Source organism: Hyalella azteca, unplaced genomic scaffold (genome assembly GCF_000764305.2).
Source record: "Hyalella azteca isolate HAZT.00-mixed unplaced genomic scaffold, Hazt_2.0.2 contig12465, whole genome shotgun sequence".
Classification (NCBI taxonomy): Eukaryota; Metazoa; Arthropoda; class Malacostraca; order Amphipoda; family Hyalellidae; genus Hyalella; species Hyalella azteca.
This window is the reverse complement of record NW_025942423.1, coordinates 12,798-32,049: the sequence shown is the minus strand read 5'-3', so window position 1 is coordinate 32,049 and position 19,252 is coordinate 12,798. Positions and strand designations below refer to the sequence as shown.

At 39.4% G+C, this 19,252-nt stretch overlaps 1 protein-coding gene across 1 annotated transcript; it reads left to right on the top strand.

The window, feature by feature from the left end:
- The first annotated feature begins 1,925 nt into the window (after window positions 1–1,925).
- On the top strand, window positions 1,926–18,166 carry LOC108664979 (gamma-aminobutyric acid receptor alpha-like). Its single transcript, XM_047883281.1, has 11 exons — window positions 1,926–2,013; window positions 2,667–2,734; window positions 3,094–3,314; window positions 7,033–7,089; window positions 8,825–8,833; window positions 9,558–9,718; window positions 10,193–10,345; window positions 12,365–12,498; window positions 13,271–13,522; window positions 15,059–15,454; window positions 15,677–18,166. Exons 1-11 carry the CDS (start codon window positions 1,959–1,961, stop codon window positions 15,896–15,898), a joined length of 1,728 nt encoding a protein of 575 aa, XP_047739237.1. The 5' UTR covers window positions 1,926–1,958; the 3' UTR covers window positions 15,899–18,166.
- Window positions 18,167–19,252: the final 1,086 nt, after the last annotated feature.

The window sequence follows — 19,252 nt, the reverse complement described above, 5'->3', positions numbered from 1 at the left end:
ATCAATAACTTCCATTTTTCACATTCTCTCGACTGTGTTCAACGAAAATCTACGGGAAACGGGCCCAGTATTTGATTTATTGCACATCATTCCACCTCATGTCCAACTATGCGAATAACAAACACTGTTTCCTGCTCCTTATGGGGGATGTGTTCCCGCCAGCGCGGCCGTCGGCCACAACTACCACGCAGAGCCCAGGGCGCGTCCTGCAGCCGCCAAGAAGAACACTATTCAGAAATACTCATTCAGGTGAGACTTAAATTATGATGAACTCGTGTGCGACATTTTTACTTATTATAAAAAATCATAGATATTTCAAAAGACGTCAATTGAGAGCAAAAATTGAACCAGCATTTATTTCTATTTTCTTATGATAAACAATGGATAAAGATTGATTTATTTTATCAATAACGATGAACAAGATGGAAATTCGTAATTCTTTGTGAAAAAGTCCATTTATTAAGAAAAATGTTTTACTTAAATGTCTGCCGATGGTCCCATACAATTTGTGAGATACACAAATTGTATGGGACCATCGGCAGACTAAAATGATCTCAGGGCCTTTGAATGAAGTGACTCGATAATCATTTAAGGAAGGAATATTGGAGAACAAACGACAGAATTTGTATACGGGAAAATTTCAGCATATGAGTAAAATGTGCAGCTTTATTCGTTACATTTTAAGCTATTTTACCGTATCTTATATGCGTTTTTGTAAGCCTGAAGAACGGATCGAACACTATAGCAGACGGTGCTGGGTCGCGAATTGAATGCCTTGTCCCAAGGGAACAAATTTTTATGCTGTATGAAGTGGAATATTGTCTGCTTTGAGTTTTGTTTTCAGGAATGCGTTCATATTGTTCGTTACTTACAAATTCAGTAACAATGTGTTAACTTCTGACCAAACACTAACCTTTTCGACACAGTTTAATTTATATAATTTGTTACATAATTATGTTATTTTTAACTGAATTATAAAACTATTATATAATTTGCTATAATTTACTTTATTAAAATTTTTGACACTGTTGCCATTGTATAATTTATTATTTATTATCAACGCCTTGCCTTCAGCGAAAATTTATATTTTTTTAATATTCTCAGATGCCAAACTATATATGATTGAAAAGGATGTCAACTATAATGCCGAGATCCAGTAATGTTGTTCAGTGAGGTCAGGATAATCCAATAACTTGTCGGCTGATTCGTCTGAAGTCGGCGAGCTCCAAAAGAATCCTTCTGAGATCTCCGATTAAAGAACGTCCAATGAAGATGCCTTGCCAAGGTCAGGCCAGGCCGAACATTACAAAAGATTGTTCGGCGGGCGACCGCCGGCCACTCAATGGCCAACGATATCCCGGCAAAGATTTTAACGTTATGGCAGAGAACTCCAAATAGACTTTTAAATAAATACTATGTTACAAATATTTCAAGCATAAGTATATTACAGCAAATTAAGTGATTAGCGCATTACGAGAAACCGAATATTTTATTTGCCGAGGTAATTGAGACGATGAGGCGATAGGAAGCAAAGAAATCAGTCTCGGCTTACGGAGCCGGTGAAGCGTTCAAATACGGGAAGAGTTCAAGGAGGTTATTTCAGTGGTGTTGCCGAGCGCAGCACATATAAATTTCCTTCATGCCTGCGTAGCATTTAGTGCTTTTGATAAGAAAATATCTATAATTCATTCATACTTTCTATGCAAGAGTTCGCCGGTGCAGACAATGAAGATTTTATGGGATTAAAATTATGCTTTTTTCCTTTCGTCTGGATCAATTCCTATAGCCCAATTTTTGGAGAAATCAATATATGTATGTATAAGACATATTTATTCATTAATATTCATATTAACGACTAATATTCAAAATAATTATCAATATCATTTATTAATATTGTTCTGTGATGTGGACGTAGAGACGGCGTGCGAGCTGTGACGCCGACGAGCAACATCTCCTTCATGCTGGACAGCCTCCTCCGCGGCTACGACAACAGACTCAGGCCTTCCATGGGAGGTGAGGACCAGTCACCATATACACCCCTTCAGCTGGACAGCCTGCTGAGTGACTATGACAACAGACTCAGGTCCTGCATGGGAGGTGAGGCACCAGTCACCCTAAGAACCCCTTCTGCTGGACAGCCTGCTGAGTGACTACGATAACAGACTCATACCCTCCATGGGAGGTGAGGCACTAATTACCCTATAAACACCTTCTGCTGGACAGCCTGCTGAGTGACTACGACAACAGACTCATACCCTCCATGGGAGGTGAGGCACTAATTACACTATTAACACCTTCTGCTGGACAGCCTGCTGAGTTACTACGACAACAGACTCAGACCCTCCATAAACAGACTCAGGCACCACCTCACCTTATAAACGACAATGAACTCGGAAAACGAACTTTAAAAGAATATTATAGCTGAAATAAAGCCGGAATGTTACAAACTGTGATAATTTCGAAAGACCAACAGTCGTATCCTGCATACTGGCCTTTTTGCAGAGCAATTTATTTTTGGTTGAGTCATTAAAGCGTGATTGTATGTACGTGTCCGTATTTTTAAAACCTGTGGGCTTAAAAATTTCCGGATATTTTTTACAATAAATTCGATGTATAGTTGGCAAAGGTAATGCTAAAGATTGATAAAATTGAAATGTTTTGAACAGGCTCACCGACTGTTGTTGAAATCGATGTGGAAGTTCGGAGCATGGGACAAATCTCCGAAATGGACATGGTGAGTATAATATTTATTTGCTAATTATTATTAATTTAACGTAAAAAGTTGAAATAGTTGAACACTGGTGGAAGTGACTTAAAGCTTTGTGGTATTCAACGTAAGTATTTACATAAAGTGACATCTTAATTGTGAATCTTTCGGTGATAAATCCTTTATTGCATATTTTTAGTCCCGGGCAAGCAGGTGGCAGATATCTCAGCGCATATTTTGCATTCCAGAAAGAGAATGTCCCTCGAAATATTACAACGAGAATAGTAATAATAACAATAACAATAATAACAGTGTCTATCAAGTATTATTATTTATCGTAGTCGTTCATTCGTGATTAAAAATTTCAATTTTACTTATGACGTCAGGAGTTCTCGATGGACTGCTACTTCCGCCAGACGTGGCTGGACCAGCGACTCGCGTTCTCAGACCACGAGCGAGCCTTCACACTCTCCGTGGCTATGCTGGAACGCCTCTGGAAGCCTGACACTTACATACACAATGGACGAAGAAGTCACTTGCACGTCATCACGACACCAAACAAGCTCATCAGACTCTATCCCTCAGGACGAATACTCTACTCGTCGAGGTAAAGCAATCTTGGAAATGGTTTCATATCTTATTCGTCGACGTAAAATATCTTTGAATCAGGCTAAATGTTGATTTGTTTATTTGAAACAGTCGTTAAACAGGCCACATACTTTATACAAGTTAAAATAATCACGAAACAGCTCGCCTAATCTATTTATCGATATGAAGCATCCGTTAAAAAAACTGTTGAATAACTGTTCACAAACAATTGATCTTCCCGATCTCACTTCGCAATCCCAGTGTTCGCAACGAATTCAATTTTTTGCTAACTCTGACAACAATACATCTTAATATAGTAATATACGTTGAAAATTACTTTTGAAAGACAACACTTCTAAAAAATCCAGTATCTCCAATGTAAAACATGTACAATGAATTTCTAATTTGAATTTCGAATGTCAAAAGAATTAATTTTTTAATTATTTTAATACATAAAAGAAATTAAATTTTCAAAATTATTTATTCTGTCAATTGATTCATGCATTGTCTCCGACTTTACGCAAGTCTGCAAAATTTCAGATAGATTGGAGAGAAAGAAGTGTGTTAAAAATCGATTATAAGATTTGTAGCAGACAAACAGACAGACATACAGACAACAAGTGAAGTTAAAGAGAAGTGTGGTAATAATTAGTCAGTCGTAAAGGATATACAAAACTGATTTACACTAATTATTTCCTTTATTCACTTTCTGAAGCACCCCAAAAGATGACCTTCAAATTTATATTATTGTCCGCAGATTAGCCTATTTTGCCATCTTCTTTATATCGCAAAAAGCTATTCTGATTCGCAAGAAGAACTCCTGGCGGTATACTAGGTACGAAAACGCATCGGACCCGAAATTTTCGAGCTCACAAAAAAATTACAGTGCGACAAAGATATTTATGTTATAATCGTACTTGCAACCCCGAAAATGATAGCTTACCTAAACTCACAGGTGGCATTCTCTTCTTATCGATCTTTACCATTCGCCATATATGCCATGGGACAACGATTCCCTAAACAATCGAGGCTTGCAATGGTCTGTCGGTACATTATTGAAGCGCTTGAAGTGGCGCGGCCGCCCTCCCTTCCTTCAGTGCCGGTCGTTGGCTGTCTTCCAGGACACCGAGGTCCTCTGGACACCAGCCCACGCAGGGCGGGCGGTGGCCGCCGGACCTTGTCAGGGACTGCATTGAGCAATTGCTGGACTGGCGAACTGGCGGAACTTGTAATAGATAGACTGCCCGCTGGGTGCATGATAAAGACGGTGATAGAGGAGCTATAAGAATGGATGAGAAGGAGCTATAAGAATGGATGAGAAGGATGCGATGACTGGCAAAATGTTGAATGACGGTCGAAGGAAGAGACAATTGAGTGAGTATATATGATACGGAGACTGGGAGGATATGAACGAATTCTGTCAATAATATAATAGTATCCCGTCCATTTTAAGCACGCAACCAATCGTATAAGTACTTCTTGAAATTTAGCGTAATGATATTGAATTCTGATTGTTCATCATTGCGACGGTCATAGACTCACAATTCATTGCATATTCACAAAATTTCGTTGTTCTAGTTTTCTAAACAAAAACTCGTACTCTGCATTGCCATACACAGTTTTCACGGTCTAACACATCTGATTCGAGTGTAAGAAATTTGCCCGGAAAGATCAAAATGCTCGAAAGCTTCCTAGATTCTAAATCGGCTGTGCTTGCTTCTTGCTCAGACAGTCGAGGTCTCTTCATTCTATTACCTATCTGTTTTCAAGATGAAGCAACATTATGTGTATTTTTTTTCAGAGTATTCAACTTGAAAAATCGAATTAGAAATTTATATGAAACCTACTTAAGCACTTCACGTTTTTCAAGAAAATTATTTGATAAATTCACTCTTTATGCATTAATGCAGAGGAGTAACAATTTAATCAAATGCAAACTTGATACTCAATCTTGTTTAGGGTTATGTTGAGCTAATATACGTTTAAATTAATATGCGTTTAAACTGTAATAAATGCAAGTCAAGAGATTGCAAGATTAAAAAAGTAACAGATGTCACCTCAACAATGGCATGGTCCTTTAATGGTTGTGACAAACTCGGTAACCTTAACCGCTGGAATAGTTCGCATTACACTGGTCGTACTCTTGCACTGGCCGTACCGGCTGTGTACTCGCCGAATTAGCAGAAATTTGATATATGAGCATAAATGGTATGCAGACTTGTACATAGAGGGCAAGTTTATGTTTCCATGCTCGGTATTACTGGTCTATGTTCAAGCCGTACTTATCTCACCTCTAGCCGAACATTTTTTAAGTACCCAAATAAGCACGTATCCTGGTATATCCTTGTCTTACCGTTCGGAAGACGCAGCTTTATTTTAAGAGCTCTCCTCGGCTTCAAGTGATCTTATTTCAGAGGTCAGAACACTCACGGAACTAGGCGAGATTCCTCCTTATTCCTTTCAGTCGTGGATGTTAGAAAGTCTCAAGTCGCAGTTTAGCTCATTTTCGTCACAATGATGTACGTAATGGGGCTATTTTTCCAGTTAGTATCGTTTTCTTTCGTCCGCGCTCCAGTTCCGTCTCCCTGAATCTTTTTTGAAGTGATTTACATCCGAGTGTCTACGACTTTTTCTTTTGGGAGTTATATTTGCTTTGTTGACCTTTTTATTCTTTTTTGTTTCATATGAAAGGCCAGCTTTAATTACAACCTGTGAACATTTTTAAGCTGAGTTTCGATGAAAATATGTAGTGTGCGACAAAAGAAAGCAATTATTGAATAAATCGTTGAATTAAAAGATCCTTTAGAAAATCAATACTGCATGTGAAGTAGTTGGTTAATTCTTTGTTGTTCTCAGCAGCTTCTGTTTAAATGGTTCTTTTTATTTTTATAGATGATCATAAAATAGTCGAAAGCGGTTGCACACTCATCAGCATCTGTGTTCATATTATAATTTAGTAACATGATATTGTCCTGGGAAAATGTCACTAAACATCCGTTGGTCCTTTCATCAAGCTACAAATAAATTTATTTTAGTAACTTAATGCTAAATTAAAAAGTTACTTTATTTATTTATTATTCCATTAACTTCTGAATTATTCTATCATCCTCATTATCAAGTTCGAGATTTTTTATATAATAAGGTTTTATTTAATGAAGCAGAGTTTCGTTTGATTTTTTCGAGTGGCAACTTTTCAATGCAGTAATGTCGCGCTACAACAACAAAAACTTATTCAATCGTGGATTTAGAGCATCGATGACGAATGCGCAGTAGGCTCCCGACAAGTAAAACGTTGACATGTAGCCTCTATACGCTCCTGAGACCGACGATCGAGCTGGTGGTGGGGGTGGCCATCTCTCGGTAGTCATTCACTCCTGCAGGTTTCTGCTGCAAATCTAAGGCTGTCAATCCTCAGGCTCAATCTGATCATCTAGGCCTATCATTATTGAGTATAACTAAATGAATTATGATGACTTGATCATAATTCATTTAGTAGCTTGATTATAATTCATGACTTAGGAGCAGAAATTTTCACGATTAAATTCCAAGGACTCAGTACGTAAAATGCGGTCAACGAAATACTTTTCAAATGTTTCCGGAAAATATGTTCAACCAATTATGGATTGATGGTTCGCTTATAATTCTATTTATTGGAAGTTTACGAGTCACCTATTCGTTTGGTAACGAATATAATCTGGACGAAGATTTGTTTAATGGCGTCTCATCTGTTCTTCCAGGCTTACGATCCATGCTACATGCCCCATGGACTTGAGGGACTTCCCCATGGACACCCAGTTCCCGATCAACTGACCTCCCGATCAACTGACCTCCCGATCAACTGACCTCCCGATCAACTGACCTCTGGATTAACTGACCTTCCGATCAACTGACCTCCCTATCAACTGACCTCCCGATCAACTGACCTCCCGATCAACTGACCTCCCGATCAACTGACCTCCCGATCAACTGACCTCCCGATCAACTGACCTCCCGATCAACTGACCTCCATCATTGAATTAAGTGGAGTTTGCCTGGCCTAGAATGTTCAAGGAACGGTTCTATGGCACTTCAAAGGACGGTTCCTTAGGAGTTTATCACGGCAATATGTGTTCACGATGATCAAAATGTAATGCTTATACGTGTATAATTATTCGGTGGTAAATCACGACGCACCCTTACTCGAATAAAATTTTTGACCCAAAAGACCACCGCCCGTGACGTGAATAAGTGTCGAATTTGTCTCATCTCTTGAGAACTACGAAATTAATTCTCAACTATAAAGTTAAAGCTTCACAGCTAAATCTCAACTAAGTCTCTAACCCAGAATTTTACCTTTCATATTTTAATGTAAGTCGCTAAGTGGTGAAAGTGGCCATCGAGTGGTACCTCGGCCGCATTGTTCATAGCAACCCCACAGCGGCAACATCCCGTATCACTACAGCCACTCTTGGTAGCTCGGTCATTTTCGTTGCTGTAATCTCGTCTCAACCTTTCTAAAGATTTCTTATGGTCGGCGTTGCCGACCGTGGACAACAGCCATACGCTGAAATGATTGAGTTGAGTGCCACTCGTACAATGTTGCTCATGCTCTCATGCAGGCCGGACCGCTGCTGCTATCTGCTCTGACCACACTCCTAACACGACAATAATTGTTGCACTGTGTCCGTTCTTTCGATGGTGTCGTCGCGTCCATTATATCTTAATTGTTGTTTCTTGTTTGTTAACGGTTTGGTTGCCGTAGTGTATATATTGGCAATGCATAAATATCGCAAACGCGGTCTTCGTATGTAGTTCGTTAGTGATTATATACCAGAGTCGTTGTTTATTCAGTACATTAGTAACTTGGAGTTTTTCGGGCCTTTACTACTCGAAACCACCAGCAGACGGCCGCGCCCGTCCCCCGCGCACTCGGAGGTGCAGGTTGTGCTTGGCGGCAAAAGAACATCAGATGAAACTATTATTGCATATTTCAATACATTACAAGCGCTGCCATACCGGACGGGTTAGCCTGTACCCTACATGAATCTCAGTTTGATAAATTACTATAAAATTTTTGCCAGCAAAAATTGAATATTCATTGGCAGTGCGATATTTCCGAAGCATTTGCGAATGTGGTCAAGCTTTTGTTACCTATACTTATGTCTCTCGGGCAACTAAATTTTTAGTAAATTATTAGCGCAGAGACCATGAATAAATAACAAGTGAAGCTTGCAGATGTATTGGTGATCAGATTACAGTTTAATAAAACAAGCGAATTAAGGAGCATGGTCAGAAAATATTTAGCCAGTGACGCCGTACATTACAAGATCGAATGTTTACTAAGGATCCTAGGTAGTCGGTTTCCTTTACCCTAAAATGATACAAGATAGCTATTCCCTAAAATAAAAAAAAATATTGATACAATGTAATTATGAATAAATTGGGAATGAGCGGATTTATTTTGCGAGAAAAACCAATAAGTAAGCCGGTTACAACGAGATATGCTTGAATTTCAACACTTTGTACAACGTCGATCAGCTTTTCATATAGCCATTGTTTGTGCAATTTCAAAGTCATTTCAACGCTGCTTTTTCTTTTCAATGCTCAACGTATTTTCTTTAGAATAGAATTCGCTCGCGTCACAGCTCAGTGACCCTCGGAGTCGGTGTAGGCCACCATCAGAGGCGTTAAGGTCGGGGCCCTGATCATTGACATGAAACCATTCCCTGTTTTTAATTAATAAAATCAATTCTTTTTTTTTTAGAATAGAATAGAATAGAATAGAATAGAATAGAATAGAATAGAATAGAATAGAATAGAATAGAATAGAATAGAATAGAATAGAATAGAATAGAATAGAAGTGTTGGCATTGAAGAAATAGGCCCATGGCCTGTTGCCGATTCTTGTACTATTCGTGACTTGATTCACAAGGGATCCGGCCTTTGGAACCCGATCTTTCCATAGCTGACGATTGATTGAGATAGCTGCTGGACTTATTGCCTGGTCCGTAAGTTGCCAAGCATTTCAAGACTGAACATGTGCTCCTGCATAGCTTCGTCTAGTCTGTTCTTGAAGACAGGCTTGGAAGCTTCAGAATCATCAATCATTGCTCCTACATTCCTGGTTTCTTGCGATTTAAGCAAACAAGTGATTTTAGTATATTAATTTCTGTTGGTATCAAACCTGGCAGTGCGCCTTAAAAGCTATTCTCGTTAGCTTCATTGGATGTTATGAATTAGTTTCCTCAATTTCTAGCTAGAAATAATCTAATTTTATTACCAGGTTATTAATATACAGTTATTTACCAGATGCATACACGACACGTGATGTCATTTACCGCTGGAACGACAACCGCCAGATTGTTATAGCATCCGACATGAGGCTGTCCCAGTTCGACCTAATAGCTGCGCCATCGAGCTTCCAGAACATCACGCGCACCACAGGTCTGCGCCATACGTAACATCAGTTCGAGTTACAACTTTTGACATTGCTCCGCATCTCAAGTCGTAAATTTGAGAGAAAAATTAGTTTTATCTTCAAATTTTACGCAAATGGCCAGGAATTCATCGTACATTCAAATGCCTACAGCGAAAACTTCTGTCTCATATTGTCTGTTACAAAATTATCACTTGGTCAAACTACAATGCTTATAAATTTTAAATCTATCCGATGCCTTCAATACTGATCCAAAATTCTCTAGCTGTCACTCACTCCTTGACTTACTTTTCTTGTACGAGCGACGGTTGGTACGAGCGAAGCCTGCCTTCATTACTAATTTCGATCACGATTACCACGACCTAAACTATTTAGTTATAAACTTTTGTTCTAATACAGAAATAAGTTTGATCATAATTCAATGACATTTTCCCGTTAGGATTCGTACTTTGATTGAGAGGTAGAGAGAGGAATTGTTGCAGGGCAGTTCTCGGTGCTGAAGGCGAGCTTCTACCTGCAGCGCCGCATGGGCAACTTCCTCATCCAGGTGTACGGGCCGTGCATGCTGCTCGTCGTGCTCTCCTGGGTGTCTTTCCTGCTCAACAGAGAGGCCACGGCTGACAGAATCTCGCTCGGTTCGTCCCTTTTCATTATTACTCAAAATAAGGATAAAATTAATTCATTGTTTTATCACTCTCTGTATATTCTTGGTTAATTGACTATATTTGTTAATAAACTAATTACAGGTCAGTAATACCTGTGGCCACCTAAGATTTTCTACTTCCCTCGATCATTTCTAACTAAATTACGATAGATATTGATAGAATAGAATGTTAGAAAAATTGAGATGTTCTTAATATTTTAATTTTCGAAATAATCTCTCAGTGATTGAAAATTTCTTTCTCTCTATTTTCTCATTATAAGAGAATATTTCTGAAAAAAGTCGATAATTTACTCACCACAGGTTAGATCTATGGTATTAAATTGTTTTGATTTTTGGTCGATGTCGGCCAGAGATTGTATGCTTGAGATGATAAGCATCGTCCTCTCCATGTTCTGCAAGTGTGCTTTTGCTGAAATAAAAATTCAGTCTCTGGGTATTATCTGAGTGCGTAACCAATTCTTGAGGTAAAATACGAGTGATTTTAAAGATCTGTCCTGATCCAAGACGGCGCCAAGCTCGATGACGACGAGCGCCGGACGCTCGCAGTTACCAATCAGTAGAAAAATTATCGCCAAATTTCCGGGGAGTGTTCGTCTACGAAAGTGTTCGCTGTGAAGTGTTCGTCCATGTTTATGAAGGTTTCGTGAGGGATTAGGTTTTTTTGCCGGCTGATGTATTTTCAAATTTTCCCGTCTTAAGTGGTCGAATATATATTTTGGAATTGTCTGTATCTTCCACCGAAAGCTTCAGTCCGTATTCTTTCTTTCTCAGTTGGTGTACCAAATATTGTGGGGGGCGTGAATGATTTGAGTGGGGTGGTTAGAGTTTCTAAATAGTTTGATTTGGATTGATACGTCGGGTCCGGGTCGAGAAATATAAGACTGCTTATATTGTTCCTCCATGGTTTCCCGTTTGCTAAGGTCTCGGTCGTGGTTGCCGGAGGGGAGAAGGTTAACAACCCGTGGGGTTGTCGACTTGGAGCATAGTAATGATAATGGCTCACTCAGAGCGGTCGTAGTGCTTTGGTGAGTTACACACATATAACATTTGTATGAGATGTGTAGGTCCAGCCATTGCGATGGTATGATTTTTGTGTCGTAGTACACGTAGATTCAGTCGATGAGTATTCGTTGTGCATTCGTGGTATCTGTGGTTGCAATTTTTATGGCGAGTGTGTAGTATTCTATTTTAAAGATGACTGTAATGTACAAATAATTTTGATGAGTAGAGATTTTGTTTTGAATTTCGGCAGGGCTGTAGCTACCAACATCTTCGTCAAGTGGTCCAACGAAAGTTTCAATTTCTGCATGGTAGTTGCGCCGCATGATTGGCGTCAGAATAATTTTGTTAGGGAGTTTAGTCGCTTTTCTGAAAGTTAATTTGTCTATTGCGGATGCATTGCCTGTCATTGCTTGAAATCGATGGAAGTTTCGGTAAGTCTAATGAGTGGGATGTCGAGTACTCTGGGCATAGTTTGAAAATTTTTTAGTCGGTCGGTTGGTAGTCTCCGGGTCGATTTTTTCATGTTGAATTTTGTAAATTTGGGGTCTCGAGTGTTCAGGGGGCTTAATGACTGGTAAGGTGACATCGATGATGATGATGAGCACGTGCTGATGAGAGTTGGAGCCGTAGTGGTTGGTTGGTGGTAGCTGGGCCCCCTGGACAAGCCCGCCGTGTTTCGGAGTATCTGGAGGGGGCATGGGGATGGAAATGATAAGGAGCGAATGCACAAGTATATGGTAGGAGTGCGTTTTATATACAAAAAAATGGTTGAGTCAGAAGGCAGATAGAAGAATCGTACTTTCCTAGAACATGCCCTTACGGTTGGAAGGCTGCTAATCCAAAAAGAAAGTTCTGGTCGTTCATAAAGAAAGAAATAAACATAAAATAGCCACTGGGAACTCAGCATTTATCCCAACCAAATTTATCATTCATCATGTCATGACCGTCCTGACCAATACTATTTCTTGTGGCCGGTTGCTTGTAACAGGAGTCATGACCGTCCTGACGATGACATTCCTGGGGCTGGAGGCTCGAGCTGACTTGCCCAGAGTGAGCTACTCCACGGCGCTCGACATTTTCGTCTGGATTTCTTTCGGCTTCATCTTTGCCACTATCGTTGAGGTAAGAGCTTATCAATACTAAGTTAATAAACAATCTCAAAAATTACCATAATACCAATATTAATTGCATTAGTAACTATAACGTGGTCATTCAGCCACTGGTCAGGTTGAGGAGCTTCAGCTTATGAGGAAACGGTGACGCCATCAGCTCGAGATTCCGTCTGCCAGTTCTAGGTGGACAGCTCAATAAATTGGTCCGGCTAATGCTTAAGTAATATTAAGATCGATTGAAAATAAATTCTATGTTGTTATAGTCCCCATGCTTAATATTATTATGGTTTTACTATATATATGCATGATATTAATTTACTACTATATACATGATATTAATTTTCACCTACACTTTTGCGTTCGAGTTTTATTATCTTTGTTGATTATTCCATTCGCAGATATTTACTGAATTTTATTTGCGGCGAATGGATTTTATAATCATTGTGGATTTTTTAACTATGAAAGTGACAAAAAAGAAGAAATGACAACCTCCCACGCTAAACCATTGACCCTCTTAGTTATTGCTGAAGTCGACTATTGATGGGGTAAACACGTTCTACTACTCTACAGATACAATCCTAATATAAGCTGATACCTAATTTTGTCGCGCCTAAGACTGTGTATAGCTCTATTTCGTAGACTCAACTTATGTGACGATGATTGTGGCTATTAGTATTTTCTGTAGAAAGTTAAGGCCTGGGGGTCTGAATGTGATTTACTTACTCCTCCGTACCTGTCCGGTCTATCCATGGTTACCTGAATGTTCGCTTGAAATTGAGCAGTTTGCATTCGTACATTACTTCACCAAGTTTGGGTCCGGAGAACAATATTGGCCTGTCAATAGCGACAAATGCGAGAATCACCAGCCCCAGCAACCCCAACAACAGAACCACCGTCAGCAATCTGAACAATGGCAGCCAAGGCAGCAGCCTCTGATGCCGCGCCAGTCTTCTGTGGAAGAAGCGATCGCGTGTAAGCACAACACAGCAGCAGCAAGCCGCTCAACGTCCGACGTGTCCCTCGATGAGCAACTGGTGAGCATCTTTTTCGATTTTTCGCGGGCTGAGGACTTCTCAAGCTTGACACAAGTTGAATCTGCGAGAAGTAAGCGAATGAGCTTCCACAGTGTTTATGCCCCCCTTATGACGTGAGAAATAATGAACCGCAGACTCTTTACCGTTGTTTAACTATATGACTGCATAATTACAGTAGGTGCAAAAAATATCCGACACGAAGGTAAAACTTTATTTAATTAAAGCCTATTCAATAAAATAATATAAACAAATATCAATATTTTAATGTAAATTTACATGGAATATACAAATATTAATGTATATTCCAAATTAATGTATATATACAAATAATAATGTATATGTATATTAATTGCAATTTTGGATAAATCAAGGTTCAACAAGTATCCAATACAGAGTAAAAAATTTATTCAATACTTCATTATGTGACTTTTAGGAGCCAAACTGCTTCTAACCGATTGGAATACTTGTTCGCAAGATTAACACATATGCCAGTAGGAATTGAAGCCCACTCTTCGTTGCATATTTCTTTCAATTGGATAAGATTTTTTGAATCTCTCTCCTGTACCCTCACTTTCAATACCCGCCTCAGATTTTCAATGGGATTGAGGTCCGGTTGATTAGCAAAGTTTCAGCGGTTCTATGCGCGAATTTCCTTCAAGAGAGGGTCCTTCTTGGCGACCGAGAGTGGAATCCTCTCTCAAAAGCACTGTCCTAATTGTATTCTTGCAGACATTTGTCTCACTTGATTGCAAGTCTTTTGGCAGTTCAGAACGAGTCAGTGGAGGATTATTCTGTACTTTTCGAACTAAACTCTATGCTGTGCGGTCATAAATTTTTGTAGGACGCCCTGAACGAGGCAAACCAGTCGAAAGATGGAATGATTTACACATCCGAACAGTACCTATCACCAACTTTCGAAATTGGGATATATAACGCAAATGAAATTTTTCCATATGCCAAACCATCTCTCGAAATTGAGCAATTTGCATTTGCAAATAATTGATTTTCTAATTGATCCAGAAAATTCTGCAGTTTTAGACATCTTTCAAGAACGTAAAATTTAGGTCACTTTCAAATGACGACGTTAGGATATGTATGACTGCAGTTAGAGAGATGTCTATGATGTTCTTTTGCATTCTAGAATATTTCAATGTTTCTTGATTCTAGAATATACCCCCAAACATAATGGACGAGAAAGTATCGGCGAATTATATTCTTTTATGTGATGTGTTGGATACTTTTTAAACCTTAACATCTACAAAATTACAATAATATTATCAAGCCATCATTTATTGATATTGTTGTTTTGATATGACATTTATATTTCCAAAGTAAATTTACATTAGAATAGTGTATGTTTATGGATGTTGTTTTGTTGAAAAGGCTTTAATTTAGTTTTTTCTTTGTGTCGGATAGTTTTCGCACCCACTGTAAGTGTAATCACAAACCATGCATCATACTTATTAGGTTGGATAATATCATTCTTTGGCTCCAGTTCATCAATAAATCTACTTGTACGCATTTGTATCCGAGCAGGTGACGTCCGACCAGGACACCCCCCAGAACACGCCCAACCACCAGTCTTCCCCGGCCTCAGTTCGCTCGTCGCACTCCACCCCTCACTCCAACTGCTCGCCCAGTCGATGCAGCACGCGGGCGGCTGACGTCATAGACATAACAACATACAATGCTAGCGGGTGCAGCAAAGGGTTGCCAGTCGGACTACATTACTGCAAACGGCATCAAAATAATCATGAGCTGCAATACATTCACTACCATCAGCATACCAACACACCGAGTCATCAGGCGCTCAACAACAGGCAACAGCCCAAACTGAAACAAACTACCGTATCAGAGCGTCACATGAGAGGGCGTTGGTATAAGAGACTGCGGCCCAGATGTTGTCCACGCAGACAATTCGTCACGTCTCTCGTGAGTGCTGCATAACGAGTAAAAAAAATTAGTTATTATGTGTCAATTCAAGCACTTCATCACCATTTCTTTCTGAGTTCAGCTACATCAGTCAGATGCATCTGATTCTGAGTATAAATACAATGATAAGACCAGTTCGGTGTTCAATTTGCTCCTTATAATTTTTTTTAATTAGTATGCTACATGTTCTAGTCCCGAATATTATCACTTGTGTTGTTCCAGGTCCCTGCAGTGAACATGAAGAAGAAAGAGGATCAGCGACGCAAGCGCCGGTCATGCATGCGCCAAATGAACTCAGTGTCTCAGATCGATCAAGTTTCAAGGATTGTTTTTCCTATTTGTTTCGTCATTATGAACTTGATATACTGGTACAGCTACATTACACATTCTCAGAGACTGATTTATCATCTGCCACCACCAAGATATGCGTCTGCAACGTCCTAACATTGCATTACTCTTGGCCGTGGCGTGTCAAAGCTCAAAAGTATAGGCCATATAAAATAAGGATTTAATTTTATGTACCTGTTGTACAGCAAATGAACGGTCGGTATTAAATACGCGAAAACATCGTTCGAATTAAATAATAGCATGCCTCGCTGAATGTATCGTGAATTTATTCGTTTTATTTATTTTCTATTACTCATTCTGACTGTTTCCAATCAAAATGGATGGTGCGCAGCCGTCGGCCACAAATTTAACTGTTAAACAAGCTTTGAAGTAAACGCTCCATACAAACATGCTTAGCTAGACTCAGAGCTACTAAGTCGCAGACCACGCCAGAAAGCACCGCAAGCCATACCAGTTTCGCGACGGCTTGAGGCCTAAGGCGCTGTGTGCTTGCAGCCTAGTCTCCAGCCAGTAAAGTCTTCACGGAATCGACACCCAAGCACTCGTATATCTCCATACTTACTCCGCCTCCCCACCTCGCTGCAGTCAATGAACTTCTCCAGTCCCCTAATATTTGCCCCGCTTCTCCACCTTGCTACACCCAATGAGGTTTTGTTAGTTAATGAAAGGTTTGTTTGGGTAGAGAATCGGGTCAAGTTTGGAGGAAGACACATACATGATTGTTGTCTCCGTGAAGAATATACTGGCTGGAGAAGTGGCTGCTGGCTTTCGGCGCCTATGGGCTATGGTTCCAAGCACTTGAGTTCAATGGCCAATCTACTCAATAGCATGCATGGGGGAGAACATGAAAGTGATAACGGTATTGGCAACGCTGGCCTCTAATTAGGTTAGGTTACGCAACGCCCGGCATGAAGTATTCTGTGATACTCGAACCTTACCTCTAGCGCATGTATGTGAGCACATCTATCCGATTAATTTGTCTCTAATTTGTATGTGTGTGTAAGAAGAGGGTTGATGTAAATGCAGTTAATCTATGAAGGGCTCGGTGGTCGATGGGTAGATAAGTATGCAGACTCCAGACCTACACTGACCTTGGGAAGGAGATGGTTCAATGCAATGCTAGCCCAGACCATCCTGGAGCAAAACATTGAAAACGAATGTAGATTTGTACATAGATTTTTGTATTCAAGGACCAGTCTTCATAAAATTTTTACTATTATAATGAATATTTCATCATTCAGATAATATTCAGCCAGCATTCTCATTTTTAAACATAGCGAGCTCCTATAAAGCAGTCATTGCCGTCATATGGAATTTAATTACATTTGTTCGGATTCGATGTTTGCATCAAAGCAGGATGTCTATTTACACAAAATTATTCGTGATTTCATCGAAAAAAAATAAGATCCTTTGACACAATATTAATTGCGAATCTTTCTTTACATTAAAATGACCATATGAGTACTTATTTTGAAAGACCACAATCCGTAGTTTATAATATATCATAGCATCTATAATTTCCCAAATAGGCATGAGGTGATAGATATGTTTTGCTAATGTGTATGAAGATTTTCGGGCTGCGTGATCTGGGATAATATTGGGTTACACTAAACTGAAGGAATAAGTTTTCCACATAACACTTCTGTCAAACATTGAGAGCAGAGTAACAACACAGTAGTCAATATTCCATCTTTGTCATATCATCAGGTGGGCAGTTTCTCTGTGTGCGGGTAAGTGCGGCTTGTGGCTTGCCCTTGAAAGGTCGACTTTACAACTTCTAACTCGAGTGAAACTTTTCCATCAAACAACAAACTTTTCCATCAAACTATAGCTGCATCAAAAATGAAGAAAGGAAATAAATATCAATCAAATGTTTCATGACTTATAGGTTTAATGATGAATGGTAGAAATTGCGACCAATCGCAATGCAGTTGTTTTACTACTTGCAGTTCCTTCTGTTCACACGTGAGTCGCTCAAATCCTGTCTCTGACTCGCCGCTCGCTAATATAAATCGTCTCATGCTCGTCAGAACCACGTTCTATTTGCAGTTTTCAATTACCCAATCGAAATTGCGAAATTAGTCATATCTTCCTAGAACGTTCGGGTTCAATTATATTTCTAAATAAAATGTTTCTATGGGAAGCTGGCTGCTCAATGGAGTGAAATGGTGAATCGCTTCTTCTGTAGATGCTAATGAAAGAGATCCATTAAATAAGTATATAATAGAATAAATATAATATGAGTTTTTTATTAAAGTTTGTATATGGGATGTAAGAGATCCACTATATGAGTTTGTATATGTTTTTTCTGTGTATGTGGTAAGAGATTTATTAAATAAGTAAAAAATAAATATAATATGATGACTTTGTTGTTGCTGCTCCTATCGAAGATACTACTCGAGTCGCAAACATCTGAACATCTGAACCTGCAAATTTATTATGAATGTGAGTATAGGAATCATTTCAATACAGGGAGGAAAAGATTGGACCATAAATGGTCGAATATTCTACATTTCTATCGAAGAATTTACATCAGCCGTAAGAGGCACCTGCTATGCTAGGCGCGGTCCAGCCATGATGAAGGCAGAAGATATTTTAACTGGGACGTGACAACAGCATTTCCGGCTTTCTTTTTTATTTTGAGTATTATATATTGCCTGCTCAGCATGAGAGATTTTTGCATATATGACAGAAAAAAAATACGTATATCACATACCATCTCAACCAATTTCCTGAAATCTGGTATGGAAATGTACCATTTGGCACCCTGCTCGGCTGACATGCCGGGTGATACGTAAGGCCTGAAGTGTGGGCGGCACATTATAGAACTGAACATGTGAATGCACCTGGCAGTGAACGGACCGTGACTGGCTAATACCTGGCAGTATGTTCAGTAGACTCCTGCGTTTGGTATTTTTTTGTATCCGAGACGAGACGAGACAACAGGCTCTGTCCCGGTTCGCAGTAAAAACCGGGACAATTTTCAGCCGTCCGTAGGAATTCCGGGACGATACCGAGACGAGACGAGACATCCCGGTTAAAATAGGTATATTAAAATTTCCCGGAATTTATAGCCATTTTAACGAGACATAACGAGAAATAAGGAGACGAATCAATTATTGATGTGGTGTAAACTTTGGCTTACCGTCATACATTTATATAATAACTTGAGACTTATCCTTTTACTATTCTGACTGGAGCTCGGTAATTGAAATGATTTTTGCTACGAATACATGTTGTGGTTTAATATGGTACTTAATCTTGACAGGCAAATAAAATGGAAAAGCACGTTATTTATTTTCCAAAAATTGTGTTCTATGATGGTCTGGAGGAGGCCATACTAGCTGTAGCCTGTAGCTGGTGACATCGGTTGACTGGACTTTGATTTGCCTCCAGCTCAATCACAGAATCAGATTCATCGATCTTGCCTTGATCATTCTCCTTATTTAT

Bases quoted from the DNA above. Each gene is read 5' to 3' on its own strand.
- LOC108664979 (XM_047883281.1), top strand. From the start codon at position 1,959: ATGCTGGACAGCCTCCTCCGCGGCTACGACAACAGACTCAGGCCTTCC. The intron at 2,735-3,093 runs GTGAGTATAATA...TTATGACGTCAG, and splicing joins AAATCTCCGAAATGGACATG to GAGTTCTCGATGGACTGCTA. The intron at 9,719-10,192 runs GTCTGCGCCATA...GAATTGTTGCAG, and splicing joins GAACATCACGCGCACCACAG to GGCAGTTCTCGGTGCTGAAG.